Source organism: Helianthus annuus, chromosome 14 (genome assembly GCF_002127325.2).
Source record: "Helianthus annuus cultivar XRQ/B chromosome 14, HanXRQr2.0-SUNRISE, whole genome shotgun sequence".
In the NCBI taxonomy this organism is placed as follows: domain Eukaryota; kingdom Viridiplantae; phylum Streptophyta; class Magnoliopsida; order Asterales; family Asteraceae; genus Helianthus; species Helianthus annuus.
In genome coordinates, this window is record NC_035446.2 from 115,033,088 (window position 1) to 115,052,454 (window position 19,367).

At 35.2% G+C, this 19,367-nt stretch overlaps 2 protein-coding genes across 3 annotated transcripts; one reads left to right on the top strand and one right to left on the bottom strand.

The window, feature by feature from the left end:
- The first annotated feature begins 7,719 nt into the window (after positions 1–7,719).
- On the top strand, positions 7,720–14,406 carry LOC110909094 (cancer-related nucleoside-triphosphatase homolog). 2 transcript variants are annotated; one of them, XM_035982780.1, is made up of 7 exons: positions 7,720–7,854; positions 7,938–8,025; positions 8,114–8,204; positions 8,323–8,407; positions 8,829–8,985; positions 9,229–9,374; positions 14,080–14,406. In XM_035982780.1, the coding sequence occupies exons 1-6, from the start codon at positions 7,726–7,728 to the stop codon at positions 9,336–9,338; spliced, it is 660 nt and encodes a 219-aa protein (XP_035838673.1). In that variant the 5' UTR covers positions 7,720–7,725; the 3' UTR covers positions 9,339–9,374; positions 14,080–14,406. The 2 variants fall into 2 exon arrangements, with proteins under 2 accessions (XP_035838673.1, XP_022009795.2); XM_022154103.2 differs by lacking the exon at positions 14,080–14,406 and having other exon boundaries at positions 9,229–9,476.
- Positions 9,483–18,925, bottom strand: LOC110909093. Its single transcript, XM_022154101.2, has 23 exons — positions 18,669–18,925; positions 16,743–16,873; positions 16,445–16,583; positions 16,226–16,317; positions 16,025–16,128; positions 15,870–15,942; positions 15,380–15,782; positions 14,537–14,860; positions 14,259–14,453; positions 14,060–14,155; positions 13,897–13,960; positions 12,770–12,894; positions 12,432–12,678; positions 12,252–12,352; positions 12,025–12,143; positions 11,813–11,936; positions 11,674–11,732; positions 10,683–10,776; positions 10,419–10,602; positions 10,229–10,330; positions 10,019–10,134; positions 9,880–9,942; positions 9,483–9,794 (listed from the first exon to the last, which is right to left on the bottom strand). The coding sequence occupies exons 1-23, from the start codon at positions 18,708–18,710 to the stop codon at positions 9,690–9,692; spliced, it is 3,102 nt and encodes a 1,033-aa protein (XP_022009793.1). The 5' UTR covers positions 18,711–18,925; the 3' UTR covers positions 9,483–9,689.
- Positions 18,926–19,367: the final 442 nt, after the last annotated feature.

The window sequence follows — 19,367 nt, forward strand, 5'->3', positions numbered from 1 at the left end:
TTTATGGGCTATAAATCAAAGTCTAAGTCCCATGTAAATATTGTAGGATTATGTAAAGATGTAGGAAAGGTATGTACGTATGTAGTTGTGTATGTATGTATGTATGTGTAAAGACATATATGAGGGTATGCACGTAAGTAAAGTTGTAGGAAAGGCATGTGTGTATGTAGATGTGTATGTATGTTTGTATGTAAGTACGTATGCATGCGTGAATTGATATGTTTGAATTTAACGTTACTAATTATGCGTTTGAGGTCGGTATGTAATGCAGGAATGAGTACATCGGATTCTTATGAAATTTAAGCCCAACCCGGAATAAGAGGATGAGTAAGGATAGTTGGATGAACTAAAGTTAAATTGTCAAACGTTATTCAATCCTTAATTATATGAGTTTTAATGTTATATGATGTTTTCGTTGACTAATGGCTAAGTTGTATGTGACGCCCACAGGTGATACACGGACTTCTTCTACTACTTAGGAGGCGAAGCGGACGTAAATCGAGTCAAGAGCAAGGATTGCACGGATAGATCGACCATATAGTTGAAATATATAACGTCTAGAAATGTAAATTTTTAAAGCTCTTTTCCGCTGCGTCATTTTTAAGGTAAAACGTGTTAGGGCGTAACATTAACGCAACCTTTAAATGTAACTCCAAAGGTTTATGCATAAACTGACTAAGATATTGCACTGCATAACTAATATCAGGCCTTGTCAAAGACAAATATATTAATTTACCAACAAGTCTTTGATATCCAGTGATATCTTTCAATTCACTTTGATTTTTAACATCTTTTGTATTTACTATATGATTTAACTCTATCGGTGTCGAAACAGGCTTACACCCTAAATATCCAAACTCATTCAACAATTCTAAACAATATTTCCTTTGATTTAAACAAATACTTTGATTATCATATAACACTTCTATTCCTAAAAAATGTTTTAAGATACCTAAATCTTTGATTTTAAAGTTACCACTTAAAATATCTTTAACTCTACTTATCTCTTGTTCATTGTTACCAGTTATAACAATGTCATCTACATAAACAAGTAAAACGACAAACACATCAGATTTATTCAAAACAAACAAAGAATGATCACATATACTTTGTTTGAAACCAATATTAAACAAGACTTCAACCAGTTTCTCATTCCATTTCCTAGGCGCCTGTTTTAAACCATATAGAGATTTAACTAATTTACAAACTTTAGTTTCATCTTTCGAAAAATAACCTTGAGGCAATTGCATATACGCATCTTCTTTTATTGACCCATACAAAAAAGCATTATTGATATCTAGCTGAAAAAGTTTCCAATTATTTCTAACTGCTAAACTTAAAATAATTCTAACTGTTATCATTTTGACAACTGGTGAGAAGGTCTCACTACCCTCTCTTTGACTATAACCTTTTGCAACTAACCTAGCTTTATATCTCTCAACCTCACCATTTGACTTATATTTTACTTTATACACCCATTTGCACCCTATAGCCTTTCTATCACTAGGAAGATCAGATAACACCCAAGTATTATTATTATTATGTAAAGCTTCCATTTCAGAATTCATAGCTTCGACCCATCTTGGATCTTTTGAAGCTTCATAATACGAAGTAGGTTCAACAATTTTATTTAAACTATTAACAAAGCAGAAGTTATCAGCCGACAAACAAGAATAATTAACAACTTTATCTATCCCGTATTTGACCTTCCCATCTAACACGAACCCATCTAATTTTTTTGGTAAAGTAACACTTCTACTAGACCTTCTAACAACTGGAACATTGCCCTCAGATTGGTTGGTCTCAACATTTGACATCTCACTGTCCTCAACCACACCAGAATTCCCACTACTACTACCTAACTCCCTATCTAAAGTTGATACATTTTGATCAACTTGACTAGTAGTGGCAGATGTAGAAGGGTCAACTGGTCGGTGATCATCACTAAGAATGTCATGAGAACCAGATACCCTTTCTTCATCATTGGGACTTTGAGAAACATTAGGTGTAAGTGTTTCGTAACAGTCAAAGAAGTTAATGTGATTTAACTCATTATTAACATCAGAATTTATATTGTTCCAGTTTTTTGTTTTAAAAGGATACATACTTTCAAAAAACTTAACATCCCTTGAGTATAAAACTTTTTTCTCATCAAGGTTCCATAATTTGTACCCTTTTCTAACATTTGAATACCCAATTAAAACGCACTTATCAGCATGATAAGCGAATTTATCAGTCTCATCTAAGACTGTACTAAAACATAAACACCCAAAGTTTCTTAAATGGGAAAGGGTAGGCTTAAAACCAAACACAACCTCATACGGACTCTTACCAATTAACACAGACGAAGGAATCCTGTTAATAATATAAACAGCAGTTAGCACACAGTCAGACCAGAATCTTAAAGGTAAGCCTCCTTGATACATTAAAGCCCTGGCTATGTTAAGTAAATGTCAACACAACCTCATACGGACTCTTACCAATTAACACAGACGAAGGAATCCTGTTAATAATATAAACAGCAGTTAGCACACAGTCAGACCAGAATCTTAAAGGTAAGCCTCCTTGATACATTAAAGCCCTGGCTATGTTAAGTAAATGTCTATGCTTCATTTCCACCACACCATTCTGCTGTGGTGTATAAGGACAACTAGTTTGATGTAAAATACCTTTTTTCTTTACAAAACATATTCATTTTATAATTAACAAATTCAGTTCCATTATCGCTTCTGAACATTTTTATTTTTACTTTAAATTGTGTTAATATTAACTCATATAAACTAGTTATGTTTTCAAACACTTCAATTTTACTTTTGAGTAAATAACACCAAACGGTTCTAGAAAAATCATCAACAACTGTAAGAAAGTATTTATATCCTTCATAACTAGTAATTTTATAAGGACCCCAAACATCTAAATGAATTAAATCACCTATACTTTTGGATTTATGTTCACTTAATGGAAATGGAACTCTAATTTGTTTAGCCCTATGACAGATTTCACAAACACCATGTTCAGCAGATTTTATACCAAGACTATCTTTTAACACAGCCAAGACTTGATCAGAAGGATGACCTAACCTACTATGCCACATATCAGATAACACACTACTATTAAAACATGTATTAATAGTATTACCATTTAAACCTAGAAAATACAACCCATGTTCCTGTCTACCAGTCACCAGGATTTTCCTTAATTTGGAATCCTATAAAACACAATTTTCTTCATTAAATAAAACCGTTATTCCATTATCTTTTCCTAGTCTATGAACAGATAAAAGATTCACATTGTAGTCAGGAACATAAAAAACATCTTTTATAACAACATTATTTAAAAGTTTCAAGTCTCCAATTTTAACTACTTTAACACTTGTTCAATTTGGATGACAAACTTTTAAATCAAACTCAGACATATCTATACAATTAAAAAGATCTTTATCAGTTTTAATCATATGTTGTGTGGCACCAGAATCTACTATCCAATTATAGCTACAACACAATGAACTAACAGCAGAACAACTTATGAAATTAGACTGACCTCCTACATTCATCCTTGACTGATCAGACTCAGCCTTTCCATCAACAAGACTCAGCAGTTTAGATATCTGCTCAGATGTAAAAGGTAAAGAACCACCAGAACTAGATGAGCCAACAACAGCATTAGACTTATTAGACACATTATTTTTAACAAATTGTCCTGTTCTTTTCTTCATTCCAGGAGGATATCCAGTTATTTCAAAACATCTATCAACAGTGTGTCCTATCATATTACAATGAGTACATTTTAAATTGGGATTAGGTCCTCGAGGAAATCTTTTTTTATTATCAAAAGATTGATTAGGTTTAGACACAAACGAAACATTTTGCCCTTTTGAACTATTACCAACATTTCTATGTGACTCTTCCCTAGATATGATAGAAAAAGCTACCTTAACAGATCGAAATGGCTCTCTTGTTAACAGGTTAGTTCTAACAGGCTGATAAACATCATCAAGACCCATTAGGAACTGCATTAACTTTATTAATGTTGTAAAATCATTATAGTCCTTTGCTGCTTGACAAGAACATGAAGGCAAATGAAGCATAGCATCAAATTGCTTCCACATTGTTGTCAATTTATTATAATACTCAGCAACAGAACTACCATTTTGAGAAACAGAATTTATTTTCTTGTATAAGTCGTAAACAACAGAGCCATCTACCTTATCATATGTTTCTTTTAAATCAGTCCATACCTCAGCAGCTAATTTCGAAAACACTTGTCCTAAAAACAACTCTTCTGACACAGAATTTAACAACCAAGTAAGGACCACAGAGTTACACCTATCCCACTGGCTAGCCAAAACAGGATCATCTTTAGATTTTATACATTTACCATCTATGAATCCATTTTTATTTTCTAGCCTCTAATGCTAATTTCATCGCACTTGACCAGACAGAATAGTTCTCAGTTCCTTTCAACTTAATACTCACAATAGTTAAGGAACTTGAATCACTAGGATGCAAATAAAGAGGATCACCTAGATCAAGTTTGCTAATCAAAGTCACAGAAGAACCAGGTACATCATCACCACTCATATTGACCAAACAAACAACAAATACTCACAAACAGTGAATAACAACACAAGACAAATAAGAACAAACCCTAAGGCAAAGCTGTGTCAGGGACCAGATTCTAGGTTCGTCACTCAAGGTGCCTAGACAGGCCTTTACACAGGAGCCAATACCTAAGAACACAAGAGAACAGAACTAATGCAAGAACTAATGCAAGAAACAACAATATAACACAAGAGAACAAAACTAATGCAAGATAACACAAGAGAACAGAACTAATGCAAGAAACAACAATAACAAACAATTAATAATGCCGGACCTCACTACCCCGACTTCAACTAATCCAACAACAGAAAATAAAGAGAAGGATAGGAACGATCTTACAGCGGGTGCTTATAACTTCCTTCAAATAGACCTGAGTATGTAACCTTCTAGGGTTACAATATCACAGATCAGCAAGAACCACAATCTGGTCAGTTTGCCCTATAATCAACAAGTGATTATAAGGACCAACACAGATCTTCACAGCACACCAGAACGGCAACAAACCTCCAATCGCACACCAAACCCTAGATCTAGGGTTACAACTCCAGAATCACAAGCACAATAACCCAACAGGTTTCAGAGAACAGAAACCCTAACTCCAAGAACAATCGACGACAGTGAAAAAGAACGAAGCGGAAGACGGAAATCAAGAGCAATATTGCTCTGATACCATGTAAACAACAACAGATCTGAAGAATATAACCAAGAAATAGCGACAAAAAACGTGGAGAAAACTTTTATTTAACCCAAACCGAAAAAACCCCCAAATACCCAAGATCTTACAGAAACAGTAAGATCGGAACAATACAAGATCCGCAGATCAGACGATAATCATCAACTAATGATTAACAACAGAAATACAGAAATACAACCTCAGATCTCTAAAAATAGTGAGAGAGACTCAAGAACAACGACTGTGATAACAAACCCTAGAAAACAAACTAAGAGACTGAACAAGATAACAAAACAAATGAGAGAGATATGAGTCTCCGGAACCTTCAGCTCTTTTATATCAATTCCAAAACATACTTGCACTTAGAACCCTCAACAATGGAGCATGAAGATCGCGGTCTGTTACGTGAAGAATAATAGTTTAGGGTTATTTTACTAATTATTAGTAGTTTAGGGGTATCTTATGTAAGTTTCTATCTATTTATGTGGATGTTACGTATGGAATGAAATCAAGCAGAATTTGAGTCAAATATCTCTCTATCTCTTAGTTTTCTTCTTCTCCAAGGTTTTAACCTATCAAGGGTATCAGAGCCAGCCGATACCTCATCGGAGCTCTTCCGCCGCCGCCATGACGAACACCCGTAACAACGAGATTGATAACATACTGAAGTTCCACGATAGGGTCATCAACGAGATCCAGACGGCGTTATCGGCTTTGATGAAACAGCAGGAGCAGGCTTCGAAACAGCAGGAGGAAATCCTCAAGGCTGTGCGGGACAGATCTCAGTCGTCCGGCAGTTCTTTTGGATCCTTCTCCGGTCCAGACAACGATTCCAGGGGTTCTAAACCCTTTCGGATCGGAAAAATCGAGTTTCCCAAGTTCTCCGACGCGTTGTTTGAAGACCCACCGGAAGAGATGGCTTCGCTACAACAAACTGGTACGTTACAGGAATTGAACACCGCTTTTGATTCGTTATTAAACAAGGTGACGTTGAGTGAAACCCAGGCCATGAGTTTGTATATCAAAGCCCTCAAGCCGGACATCCGGGGCCCGGTTAAAATGTTCAAGCCACATACTTTGCACGAAGCGTATGGGTTGGCGAAAACACAGGCTCTTAACAATGAAACCCTAGAAGAGAAGTTTACGGGGGGGAAATGGAACGGAGGTACCAAACCCACTGCTACAAAAATTACCCCACCCACAAATCTTTTTGGTGCCTGTTTAAAGGCAAAGGCGAGTTCCGTAAATGATTGGCGCCCGCCATGGCGCATCGCTAGGATTTCTCCGATTGCAACCGAAAGGACCGAATGGCATCCACCCTGGAAGGAGTCGACTCAAAAGAACTCATGGATGCTGCATTTTTTTTCTCTATTTTGTGATTCTTGAGGTCAAGAATCTTTTAAGGGGGAAGTATTGTTACGTGAAGAATAATAGTTTAGGGTTATTTTACTAATTATTAGTAGTTTAGGGGTGTCTTATGTAAGTTTCTATCTATTTATGTGGATGTTACGTATGGAATGAAATCAAGCAGAATTTGAGTCAAATATCTCTCTATCTCTTAGTTTTCTTCTTCTCCAAGGTTTTAACCTATCACGGTCCCTTAAATATTACGCTTTTAGTCCTTATGGCATTAATACTTGACAACAGAACCTTTGAACTTTCAGTAACGTTACAACTCAGCCCCTCGATTTTGGTTACCTGTTCCACAACTCATATTACACGTTAAAACGATTCACTTTGAACAAATAAATGACAATATAACCATAGACATATTTTAACAGGTTTCAAATCCGAGCCGAGCTGAGCCAGCTCGGTTTATAATCGAGCCGAGCCCGAGCTTGCCCTAGCTCGGCTCGGCTCATGAACAGCCCTACATATGCCCACAATTGTAGACAACGACGGGTAGCTTAAGCGTACCATATCCAGTTCCAAGAAAAACCCGCCACTTAAAAGCCTACTGCGATAGAACCCAGTTGTGATCGAATTCGAACTTGAGACCTCTGCGGTCTTCAGCACAAATCCTACTTCCCCTCTAACCCAAATACATACCTGAAATAATAGAAGATCTAATTACAACATTTTGTTTTTTTTGTAATTTTTTTCTTAATTTAATGATGCTACAGGTAAAAGATATGAATTTACATCGACATAGATGGTAAACGGATAACAAGTTGCGCCACTATCCATTTTTAAATAGCAAAACTAAGTCTTTTAAAAACTATGTCTATAGATCTCGAGGTCATAACATTACTATGCATGACCCTCTGAACTCGACTAAGTAGGTCTATAGCCTTTGGCGTCAGGAAACCAAAAGTATCAAAAGCAAATGAGATAAACACGTGCTGGTTGTCAAGATACGCTTTCTCGTGTTTGGTCACTCTACCCGAAGCAGTCTGACCCGCCGTGAAAAATCCACAATTCAAAAGCCTACTGCGATAAAACCCACTTGTGATGCAATTCGAACTTGAGACCTCTGCCGTCTTCAGCCCAAATCCTGCTTGGGTATTCCAGCAAACTGGTAAAGATCACAAAACAACAATGGCCGCTCCAGCAAAATGCTTTCTGGTCACTGGCTCCCCTGTAAGTCTTCCAAATTCCACATGTCAATCAAACTCTAAATATAAAAATTTGAATAAGGGGTTTTAATTAATTTCATTGTTCAGGGCGTGGGTAAAACCACTTTGATTGCCAAGATTGTGGAGACTCTCAAATCATCCAACCCCAATTTAAAGATTCAGGGTTTCTTCACCCGTAATTCTTTCACTTTCAATCATAAAATTTAGGGTTTCATTTCAACTGTTGTTTTGCCCTTTGATTAAATAAAATATGAATAACACAGGTGAGATGAGGCAAGAAGGAGAGAGAGTAGGGTTTGAGGTGGTTACATTAGATGGCCGTACTGCTCCACTTGCTTCTATCAATACTTCAAGGCAAGATTTTTATCTAAAATTATTAAAAACTTGAACTTTTTAGGTTGATGTTGAATGTGTTAGTGATATTTTTTGATATGTAATTGGTGTTGTTTATGAGTTGCTTTATAATTGGCAGTGCAGAGTCCAATAGATGGCCTATGGTGGGGAAATACAAAGTCGATGTAGCGTCGTTTGAGTCTTTGGCGTTGCCTGAGTTGCAGGTTCATAATTCATGTTAGTCTTATCTAGGCTAATAGTTTGTAGTTTGTACCCGATTGTATGTGTATTGTTGTCTATCGAACATGTGTAATATACACTCTATATATGTACTACTATATATACTGCAATACGCAGTACTGCGAATTATACTGTATGCTGCGTATATGCACTATATATTCACATGTCCGATATTGAGTTATCTAGTTTTCTCACGAAAAAGAGTTTTCTCATAATCCTGTGCAAGACCGATTTGAATTCATCTATATGGGGTAGAAAACATATAAATAGCATCGACTTAACGGCATCTATCACATGATCAAATTTTAGTTTTGGAAATGAAAAGTAAGATGTTTGACTACAAAAGTCAAACTATAATCTTCTTTAGGAACAGAGGAGAATGATTTGTATTTGTTTCATTGGTAGGTCAAAGAAGACACGGATCTATTTGTGATTGATGAAGTTGGTAAGATGGAGTTGTTTAGTTCATTGTTCTTCCCTGCAGTGCTGCGAGTTCTGGAGTCTAACAAACCGTTTCTAGCTACCATCCCTGTTCCAAAAGCTGGTCGAAATATACCTGCTGGTACGCTAATAGTCAGCATTTGACTATTGAAAAGTCAAACTATGTACTTTGACTTGACTAATAGTTTATTAGAAAGTATTTGGCCATTTATTAATATCCTAAAATCATCTTCAGACACAAAGAAGAAATTTTCTTTTTACCAAAAGGAAAGTACTGCAACTGTCATGAAGTTGAATATTGTGTTGACTGTTAGAAGTCAAACTTGGCATTTTTTGGTCATCTCCTATAATGATATTTTTGCAGTTGCAAGGTTGAAGAATCATCCAGGCGCGACCGTTTTTAGTCTAACAAAAAGCAATAGGGATGCTATGAAAGATCAAATATGTTCCCAGTTGGCGGGCCAGCTGGTTTAACCCGTTTACTCCTTTTTTGGGCTTCTTCCTAGACATGTAAGAAAATGTATTCGCTGTAGGCTGATTTTTGTGAGTTACATAAGTGTATGTTTGTTTACAACTTCCTCTACATGAGTTAAAATGTTTACTCTTTTCACAGTGCAGTTTGTCAGAATACATAAATATGAGAAAAGTGCATTATATAATCACACAGTTAATACAATGAAGATGCATCACCAAAATGAAAAAGAAAAAAAGGATGTGGTCTCTGTACACTTTCAACTCCCAAGACGATTCAACCAAAGTCTCTTCAGATTAAATATAAAAAAAAATAAAAAAGAAGAAAAATAAAAACATAAAAAAACACGAGGATCATGAGGCCCGGCGATCATTTTCAGCAGTTCGCAACAAATCTTTCGCCATTGAAGAGAATGTCTGTGCATTGTCTTGCATTTCCGCTGTTCTTAAGTTGATTCCCTGCCCAAATCACATAGAATTTTTAATTTTATAACTCAAAATTCGACACTAATTAAGCGGAGGGATATTATAAAATATAAACTACCTTCAGTTTTCTTATGTTGTCACTCAGTTTGTTTTGTGCCATTTTAGCAGCACTTGTTGTTTCCTGCAATGTCATTAAAAAAGTATCCCAATAAATACATTTCTATACACAAATTCTAAGTGAGATAACGGTTACTTACGCTAGTAGAGCTAAATCCATATTTTTTCTTGATTTGATCTACACCAGTTTTCTCATCTTGTGGTTCTTCCTTCACTTGCTCTTTCTCCTTTTTGACATTCATCTCTTTCAATTTACCTGTAAACACGAACATATATCGTCAAAACGACACCCATTTCTATTAAAACCACATGTGGGTGACGTCTAAGATAAGCTTAAGTGCTTAACTAACCTTTAAACGCATTAAATGTACTAGTAAGTTTCTTTTTGTTAAGTGCTGCCATCATGGTTTTTCCTTTCGGTTTCTCTTCCGGACCATCTATGTCAATGTCATCTACCAAAAAAACATTGTTTCATAGAAAATATGTACAAGTTGCATTAAATTAAGAACCAAGATTTTAAAGATTGGTCAAAGGTCAAACCTATATCCAGTTCAACATCGTCTTCATCTGTTGGTAGGTTTTCTCGGGTCTCACTCTCCAACGGAAAGTTAGCAACCGAAAATAACGTTGACAGCTCTTCAAAACTTTCTCTTGCAGACTCTGGTTCTGCTTCCAGCAGCTCATGTTTCGGTTTGCTTCCTTTGATCATAGAACCGAATATTCCCTATTGCATACAATATGTACAAACATCAGTACCATATTAATCAGATTGCGGAGTTTTAAAAAATAATACAATAAAATCACCTTTTTCTTTTCTTTGTGGACAACAAGATCAGACTGTTTTCCTTGTGGAAGTATCAGATCCTTGTTGTAAACTTGGGTAGCCAAGTCTAAATGCCTTAGGGAAACAAAACGCATTGCGATGAAGATTACGATCACCAAATAGTATTATAATATTTATGCAGAGTAAATGCCATTTTCGTCCCTGAGGTTTGGTCAGTTTTGCGACCTGAAGTTTGGTCAGTTTTGCGACTTTCGTCCAAAGGTTTGTTTTTTCACATCTAGATCCAAAAGGTTTGAAATCTTGCTATTTTCATCCGGCTCCGTTAAGGGTATTTTGAATACTTTTACATTATGCTAAATGCTTGTTCATAAAGTGAAAAAGACCAAATTGCCCTTTAAGTTAACAAAAAAGACGAAAATACCCCTGACTTAACGAAGAAAAATGGATGGAGTTAACAGGCCGGATGAAAATGGCAAGATTTCAAACCTTGCTATTTGGATCCAAAAAGGTTTGAAATCTTGCTATTTTCATCCGACTCCGTTAAGGGTATTTTGAATACTTGTACATTATGCTAAATGCTTGTTCATAAAGTGAAAAAGACCAAATTGCCCTTTAAGTTAACAAAAAAGACGAAAATACCCCTGACTTAACGAAGAAAAATGGATGGAGTTAACAGGCGAATAGCGACCGCTATTTTATAAATAGCGATATATACTAGAACAAGAATTTTGAAAATTTTTATATGTATATTATATCAAAATACCTTGGTATATATGCTATTTTACATGTATATTTAACAAAAACCTATAAATCCAACTATTTTATAGCTATATCTAATTGCTATTTACATCAGAAAAAATCTAACTGTCGCTATTCACGCTATTGGTCGCTATGACCCAGATAGCGACACTTGGTCGCCTCGCTACATAGCGCGCTATAGCGGTCGCTATAGCTGCTATTGACAACTATGCTCTGGGACGAAAATGGCATTTTACTTTATTTATGCATTACCTGAAGATTTCTCTATGGATCAAAACTGAAGCAATGAAAACTTCCTGATCACCATTCACCTGTTTCAAAGAAGTATTTGTAATTCGCTAAATTTAATCGAGGTAGATGACGGATAATTCTGAAGTAAAAAGTGTAATACCATGATGATGTCACCATTTTGTGAAGCACAGATTGAACTTTCAGGTAAGGAGTTTGGTTTTGAAGTCGACAGTGCAAGGCCTCTTATTGATGTTGCCTTCAAAAGCGATAATTCTGGCAAGGATCTGAAATTCCGGTCGTATATAATTATAGGCAACTAAGTTCTAACTTCTAACACAAATATTAAAATGTCTGGATGTTAAAAAATGTCACCTAATTTCAATTTTGCCATTAGTAAAAACAAGCACGAGGCCGGTATCAGAACAACATGTTGAAGCCCAGCAACAAGTTGAGGAGTTGAACTTCTTTTTGTAGCAAACCTTTTTCACACCCTGAGCAAAAAGTCAACCGGTGGTACTTAGTGTGCGCGTGTGCGTATACATACACACAGTAAGTATTAGTGATTTCGGATGTATATAAAAAGGCTAATTCTTGTTAACCTGAACCACATGTGGAAGTGAATACACGTACACGGCTTTCTCAGAGCAAAACAGCAATAAGTCCTTTACATTAGATCCTCTGCCAGATGCCCCGTGCTCATCTGCAAAGTGATACATCGGTTGGAAATATTTACATTAAATTAAATAATGAAAAAAAATTAAGAGAATATGATTTAGTACCCAACAATTGGATGAATAAAGCTTTAGAAGGTTTTTTAGGATGGACTGCTGCAGTGTTGAGTATATTTCCCGTTTCGCTTTCAAGTGCCCAAGCTGACGAATCCTTTGTGGCGACAACTAAAACACTCTTCTCAAATCCATGCAAACTGCACATCCCAAACTGCAGAGAGATGACAGCTGTCGACAGTTCACTTGCTATATGTCTCTCGTATAATAAAGTGGGCCCCGCGGTATCAATTACCGAAACCTGCGTAAAAAGTTTGCTACTTTAATGGGTAGTAAGAATGGGGGGGGGGGGGGGGGGGGAGAGAATAAGAAAAGGAAAACTGATATCTTACGTATCCTTGATCTGACCCAATAGCGATATGTTTAGCGTCATGACTTGTTGTTACGGAAAGCACTGCGCCATTAACCTTCACGAGTTTAACGCTTTGAATGATATTGCTTCCTTTCTTTGAACTTCCTGGTAGCAATGATACAGATCATATTATGTTATCATCCATAGTTGATATATGTACTAAACTAGTGGGATCCCGCGCTTTGCGGCGTGCTTTTGGTCGGCATTGGTTCGGTTTGTTAAGGTACCGGTATGAAACAGGCATTCGTTATAGAAACCGAAAGATATAAATATGAATACCAGTGCAAATACAACTTTGTTTTCAACAGAATTTACACCGGAGCATCAAGACAACCATAAAAACGAATACTGGTACCGATGTTGCTCAAACGTTCCGTTCCGTTCGTTACGATAATGAACAAAAAATAAAAGTTATATTTGACCCGTTCAATTTTGAACGAAACTCTTGTTGAAACATAGAAAAAACTAAGCACGTGGCAACGATTTATACGGAATTTGTAACGCATTATATTATATTATTAGAAATGATGAAAAGTATAAATGACATATAACAAAAACTAAATGGTGAGCTAGCTTTGATGACATATACGCTTGTGCTTCGATTACTTGTACATTACTATGCATAAGTCGATTTTGAGTAAAATTTATATCAAGACGTAGAAATAAAATCAGCATGTCGAAAAGGCATGCCTGAAACTTTATAAAGTATTGTATATTAAAAGTTATAAAAGAAAAACAAAATATACTAAAAATTAATTATAATAATAAACTAATAATAAAAAGTTATTATAATAAATTAACTGATTAAACAAAAGGCACTGTTCAACTAGTTGCCTTTTGATAGATATATGAGGGCGGTTAACGTACAAGAGTGCTTAACGTGCGAAGTGTACACGAGTAAATTACGCATGTAATCACACATGAACTAATCACATAATCACGCATGAACAAATAACTACATAATTACCCTAATCACGCACCTTAAAGAATGACACGCGGCGCAATACCCTACTCGCGTACGCTTCGCACGATAACCACTCTTGTATTTTACACTTTCTCTCTATATATAATATATGAGTTACCAATATGAAAGTTAGTAGTCAGTACCTTGTAAGGACAAAAAACTGCTCTCAGTGGCATATGGCTCGGGCTTAAATTTGAAAATTCTAACCTGTACCACAACAGATGTCAAATAACACATAAAATCATGCAATTCAAATTAAAATATAACATGTTTATACTGTCTGATAACGTTAACGTATATACTTACTGTTCCACTTTGATCTCCAGATACGAGGAGTCGTGCTTCCATATCGTAACATAACGCAGTCAGGGGTACACCACTTAAAGACTGGTCATCTTCGCTCTGCATTATTATAGAAGCAAAAAGGATAAGAACACTTAACTAATTAAGATGATATTAATGTAGAATCTATTACTGTTAGATTGCAGTTGGAATCAGAAGTTACCTGTTGATTAAACGATACCATTGGAATCAAAAGTGGAGATGATGCATCCCAAAAGTTTATAGCACCATTGCTGTGTCCTGTTATATATATGTTCTTAAAATTCGAGAAACTGCTAAAACCGCTTGACGAAGATCCATCTTTTTGCTTAGCCTCAAATGAAAAAACTGTAGGAATCTTTTTCGACAGCGATTGGTACTGTGAAAACCAAACAATTTATACGAATAAGATTTTCTATTTTAATGTACTTTACAAGAAATACGTTCATATTAGTATATTACCTCGTCAGCAGAAGAGATCATGCATGGATTGTCGGTTATGAACTTTGCTACAGTGATGCATGAGTCAGCATACGGTAGCCTCACCTTTAGCTCTTTTGGAAGTGACGGTGGAGACCTAGTTTGTGACTGAAGTAGATATTTTTCAATCGAAATATCATCGTATAAATAAACATGGCCTGATTTTCCAACCACGAGAAAGATATCATCTTTATGTTTGTTCTGTTCACTACCCGACGAAACAATCTCAAAGTCAACACATGGCTCAGGAGATGTGATTCCCAGTTTTGTAGTGCGAGTTTCAGTCTGTTCATTTATTATAACAACCTGCAGACAAGATCAAACAATTTTGTCACCAAACAAAGTAGTTAAACCAAAATGAGAAAAATGCCATTTTCGTCCAGGTTTGGCCAGTTTTGCGACTTTCGTCCAAAGGTTTGTTTTTCCGTATCTGGATCCAAAAGGTTTGAAATCTTGCCATTTTCATCCGGCTTGTTAACTCCATCCATTTTTCTCAGTTAAGTCAGGGGTATTTTCGTCTTTTTTGCTAACTTAAAGGGCAATTCGGTAATTTTCACTTCATGTAAAAAGACCAAATACCCCTGGAAAAGACCGAATTGCCCTTTAAGTTAACAAAAAAGACGAAAATACCCCTGACTTAACGGAGAAAAAATGGATGGAGTTAACGAGCCGGATGAAAATGGCAAAATTTCAAACCTTTTGCATCCAGATGTAGAAAAACAAACCTTTGGACGAAAGTCCCAAAACTGGCCAAACTTCTTGGACGAAAATGGCATTTTACTCAACCAAAATTAACAAAAAAAGTTCTTAAACTGATTTAACTACCTGTAACGAATTTGCAGAACCGAAATCAGAAGCACCAAGAACATAAAGTCGACTTGCTTTTCCTTCTGCATAAGCCCATTTTAATCGGGCTATTGGTGTTTTATCTAACTTATACCCGAGATTCAGTTTGAATAACGGGCCACTTTGGGTCCCACTTAACTCCTTGTCAGTTGAAAGTTCGGTTTTTGAGGCTATTGAGTGAGGAACACTCCACATTAGAATTTCGCCATTGTTGTATCCAATAACAACCTTGCTTCCAAAGGGACAAGCCCAACATGCAGCCGTCACTTTTTTGGTGTCGTGATTTTGCGAGTAAATTAACGTTCCTCCTGTTGTAAAGACTGGTATGCTATCTTGAATTGACCATAGTGTAACAAAACCGTTTTTATAAATTATAAGAATCCTGAATTCAGAAATGACGCGTGATGTGAGATTTAAGAGTTTTAACGGTCTGAAGCGTCATGAACGAAAATTATGTATTAAGCATCACCTTTTACTTTCAGCTGCTGGTTGAGGCAGAATATACATAACAGCAGCATCATTGAGGTCCTCTGTTGGATTACCTACATAAGTTGACCACTCAAAAAGTCAAAGATAATATAAAGACTCCTGCATACTGCTATCTTATAACATAATGTGGCCCACCTTGAACTGCTGCAAAAGGAATTCGGTATTGCATTTGTGTTATATTACATATATCTTTGTCAAACTTCAGAACCGAAACATTTCCAAACGAGTCTCCAACGTACCTATTGAAAACATATATAAACACTTTAACTTCAAAACTAATATCTTTACCATCAGTTGATCACTAAAAGTACCCTTATTAGTTTGAGAAGCACTCACATGTAAAAGGTACGTTGCAGGACAGTAAACGATGTAATTTCTTCATTATATACATGCACATGGGCCAAGGACTTCATGTCTATGTCCCAAACCTATGTATATACAACACTTTTATATCTCACATAAGTTGGTGGATTTAGCTTGTCAATAAAAAGTTAAAGAAAACTATGATACAAAAATGATGGTTGAACTGCATCGATTTAGATCCAACTGGCTTACCTCGATATGATTTTTTGCATTAATGTTTATAAGAAATGGTTGGTTGTGAATGAACTGCAAAAATTTGCTTGGTACTGCCTCAGGAGATTCCATTATGAATTGAGTGTTATCTTGTCCAAATAACTTAATCCGGCCATCTCTAACGAAACAGAAAAATCATATTAATCAGATATTGGATTAAGAACACTCCCAATACAAGGCTGTTAGTTTTAAGGTAATTTTTTTTTCTTTTATATATATTTAAGGAACCCGAACCACAAATATACAGTATTTGACATTAAGGGTAATAGAAGCATACATAGTTGACATGGCAAGAATCTTCTGAATAGGGTCATAAGCAAGCAGATTACATCCTGATGGAGGGCCATAATGGTAAATAAGGCGCGGATTTACCTCATCGGACTTCAAACCATCTAGATTTCCTCCAGGCTGCAGCACAAGCATCGACAGTAGCGATTATGAGTCAAAACGATTGAGGTTTTTCTAACAGCCAGAATAAAAGGAGTTTTTTTTTTTTTTGCATTATTTACTCTTGCTTTTCTTCTCAACATTGCATTGGAGATTCACAATATTAAAAAATGGATTCAAACATTAATATGTCGATTAAAACACTGATCTAACAGCTAGAAATACTAATCCGCTAGAACTTGTAACCAACATTTAGAACAACCACATTGATCATACTACCATTTAATTATCTTTCAAGATGGTGCAAGTTGATTTGACTATCATTCAAAACACTGTATGGTGTTATTACATGTTGATCATTACAAACTTTCTTATTGTCATCGGAAAACCAGTGAAATCGGGCAATGGGCTGAACCCATAAAAGTTTCGCGGTGACAGCATGGTGGTCCCTAAAGTAGTCATTGAGCTGGGCTGGGTCCTAATTGATATTATCCAATCTACCAAATCTATAACAACAAACTATATAAAAACATGAAATTTGTATAAGAATATCAAGATTACCACCTGGCAACCAATCAGGCCATTACCATCTGTATTATGTCAATGGTCTTGCTTTTAATAACAATATAATATTTTTATAATATAAAGAAAGCTTTGGAGATAACGGATTCGTCATCAGCTAAACTTTATTAAATTGATTTATTAAAAAAAAAGCAGTGTGTTTGAAGAAACTAAGAAACGCTTTATATGATTGGATAGATTAGTTGAACAAAACAAATTACCATCCTATAAAAACAAAATTAAAATATTCAACCGACTATAAGATTCTACCACGCAACCTCAATTATCGGAGAATAAAATATTATATAAAATATCCAATAGAAAAAAGCCACTTTCCCAGTACAAACTTTGAGGATCAGGTGAGGATTAATACTGACAACTAATGTTTTTTTCCACATAAAGAAAAAGTAAAAAAGAAAAAAGAAATATGCTTTGAGTCTTTGACTGCTATAGTCATGAATGAAGTGACATTTATATAATTATATCATTACAAACCTATGACAACCTTAAAGGAAAGTAAATAAAATTATTTAGTTAACAAATCTAAAATTCCTGTTTATGACAATATTTCAGATATAATAATAATAATATACCAAATCTTTTAGTAACCTAGCTCTACATTATGTGTTCTCTTAAAACATTATAAACTTTAGAACCTATAATCATTTTTTCATCAATTTAAAAAACCGGATAAAATATACAGGAACTAGAATAGTAAGTCTGACGTATTAAATGAATCAGTAAATGATATTTTGAATCAGAAAAATTAAATTTTGAAATTCTGGTCCAACCAAGACCGGTCCTGTCCGGTATAGAAGTTCAGAACTACTTTACCGAACCAGGCCGGTTACATAGGTAAATTCAAACCGGTTGTGCAGGTGGTTTCCAGTCCGGTTTTTATTTTAAATTTAAAACAGGATGTCAACTTTTTATTTTTATTTTTTTTTTTGCTAAACTATTTACTAATTCCAAAATTAAATTTAAATTTTTATCTGAATATTTGTTGTCTGCAAATTGTGTAAAAAAATAAGATCAGCAACAGAGAAGAAGAGTGAAACTCTAGATCTCTTATTAATACCAAAAAATAATAATCCGAAGCTTCTTAACTCATCAAAAATCACAGTAATCACTAATTATCAGTATAATCAATATCTCTACAGCATATAACGAACAAATTTCAACACGACGTCGTAAAACAATCGAAAATTCACTACAGTTTCGACTAGATTTTTAACAAACAGAGATCAAAACGTACCTTCTTTAACGAAGCCTTTTCGACTAGCTTTTTAACAAACATTTCTCAAATTGACGCTAATAATATCGAATCGAAGCACTTCAGAACGATCTGGTGGTAACTAACGGCGTTAATTTACGATCTACCGGAGAAATTTGAACGGAGTTGAAGAGAGTGTGTGTGTGTGTGTGTATAGTGAAAACCGCCGTGAAGTAGTCTTATAACGGTTGCTTGTGCTTTTCCTAATTTTTGTTTTCGAGTTTATGATTTTGAAAAAAGACAACTAATTAGATTACTTGGTATTTATTAAACCAAGTTTTTCACTTTGCCCCCCTTAAATAATAAAGATAAGCATTGAAGTCCCTGAAAAAGTTAAAAGCTCTAAAATTGAATTTTTGTTTCCTAAAAGGTGATGTATTGGAATTGTATTGAAGAAATGAGCAACTAAAACTTTTTTCTATGTATAAAAGATACAACATGCCTAATTTGGCAACATCAAAATCATTAACTACCATCTTTGTTACAAAGTGTTAACGTCTTTGATTAGAGTCATAAGTTTTAAAGATTAGTATTTTAAGTATTTGATTAATGGTTAAAAGTTATCATATAAAAAGGGACAATTCATATATTATGCACTTAATTGAAAAACCGAATACGAGAATGGCGTATAAAACGTGATTCGTTTGTGTATAATTGAAGCGGTTATGTAACGTATTGGTT

Coding starts and splice junctions, on each gene's coding strand:
- LOC110909094 (XM_035982780.1), top strand. CDS start 7,726: ATGCAATTCGAACTTGAGACCTCTGCCGTCTTCAGCCCAAATCCTGCT. Junction 8,408..8,828: donor TGGCGTTGCCTGAGTTGCAG/GTTCATAATTCA, acceptor TTTCATTGGTAG/GTCAAAGAAGACACGGATCT. Junction 8,986..9,228: donor TGGTCGAAATATACCTGCTG/GTACGCTAATAG, acceptor ATATTTTTGCAG/TTGCAAGGTTGAAGAATCAT.
- LOC110909093 (XM_022154101.2), bottom strand. CDS start 18,710: ATGTTTGTTAAAAAGCTAGTCGAAAAGGCTTCGTTAAAGAAG. Junction 11,937..12,024: donor AATGGCAAAATTGAAATTAG/GTGACATTTTTT, acceptor CCGGAATTTCAG/ATCCTTGCCAGAATTATCGC. Junction 10,331..10,418: donor CGATGTTGAACTGGATATAG/GTTTGACCTTTG, acceptor TTTTTTTGGTAG/ATGACATTGACATAGATGGT.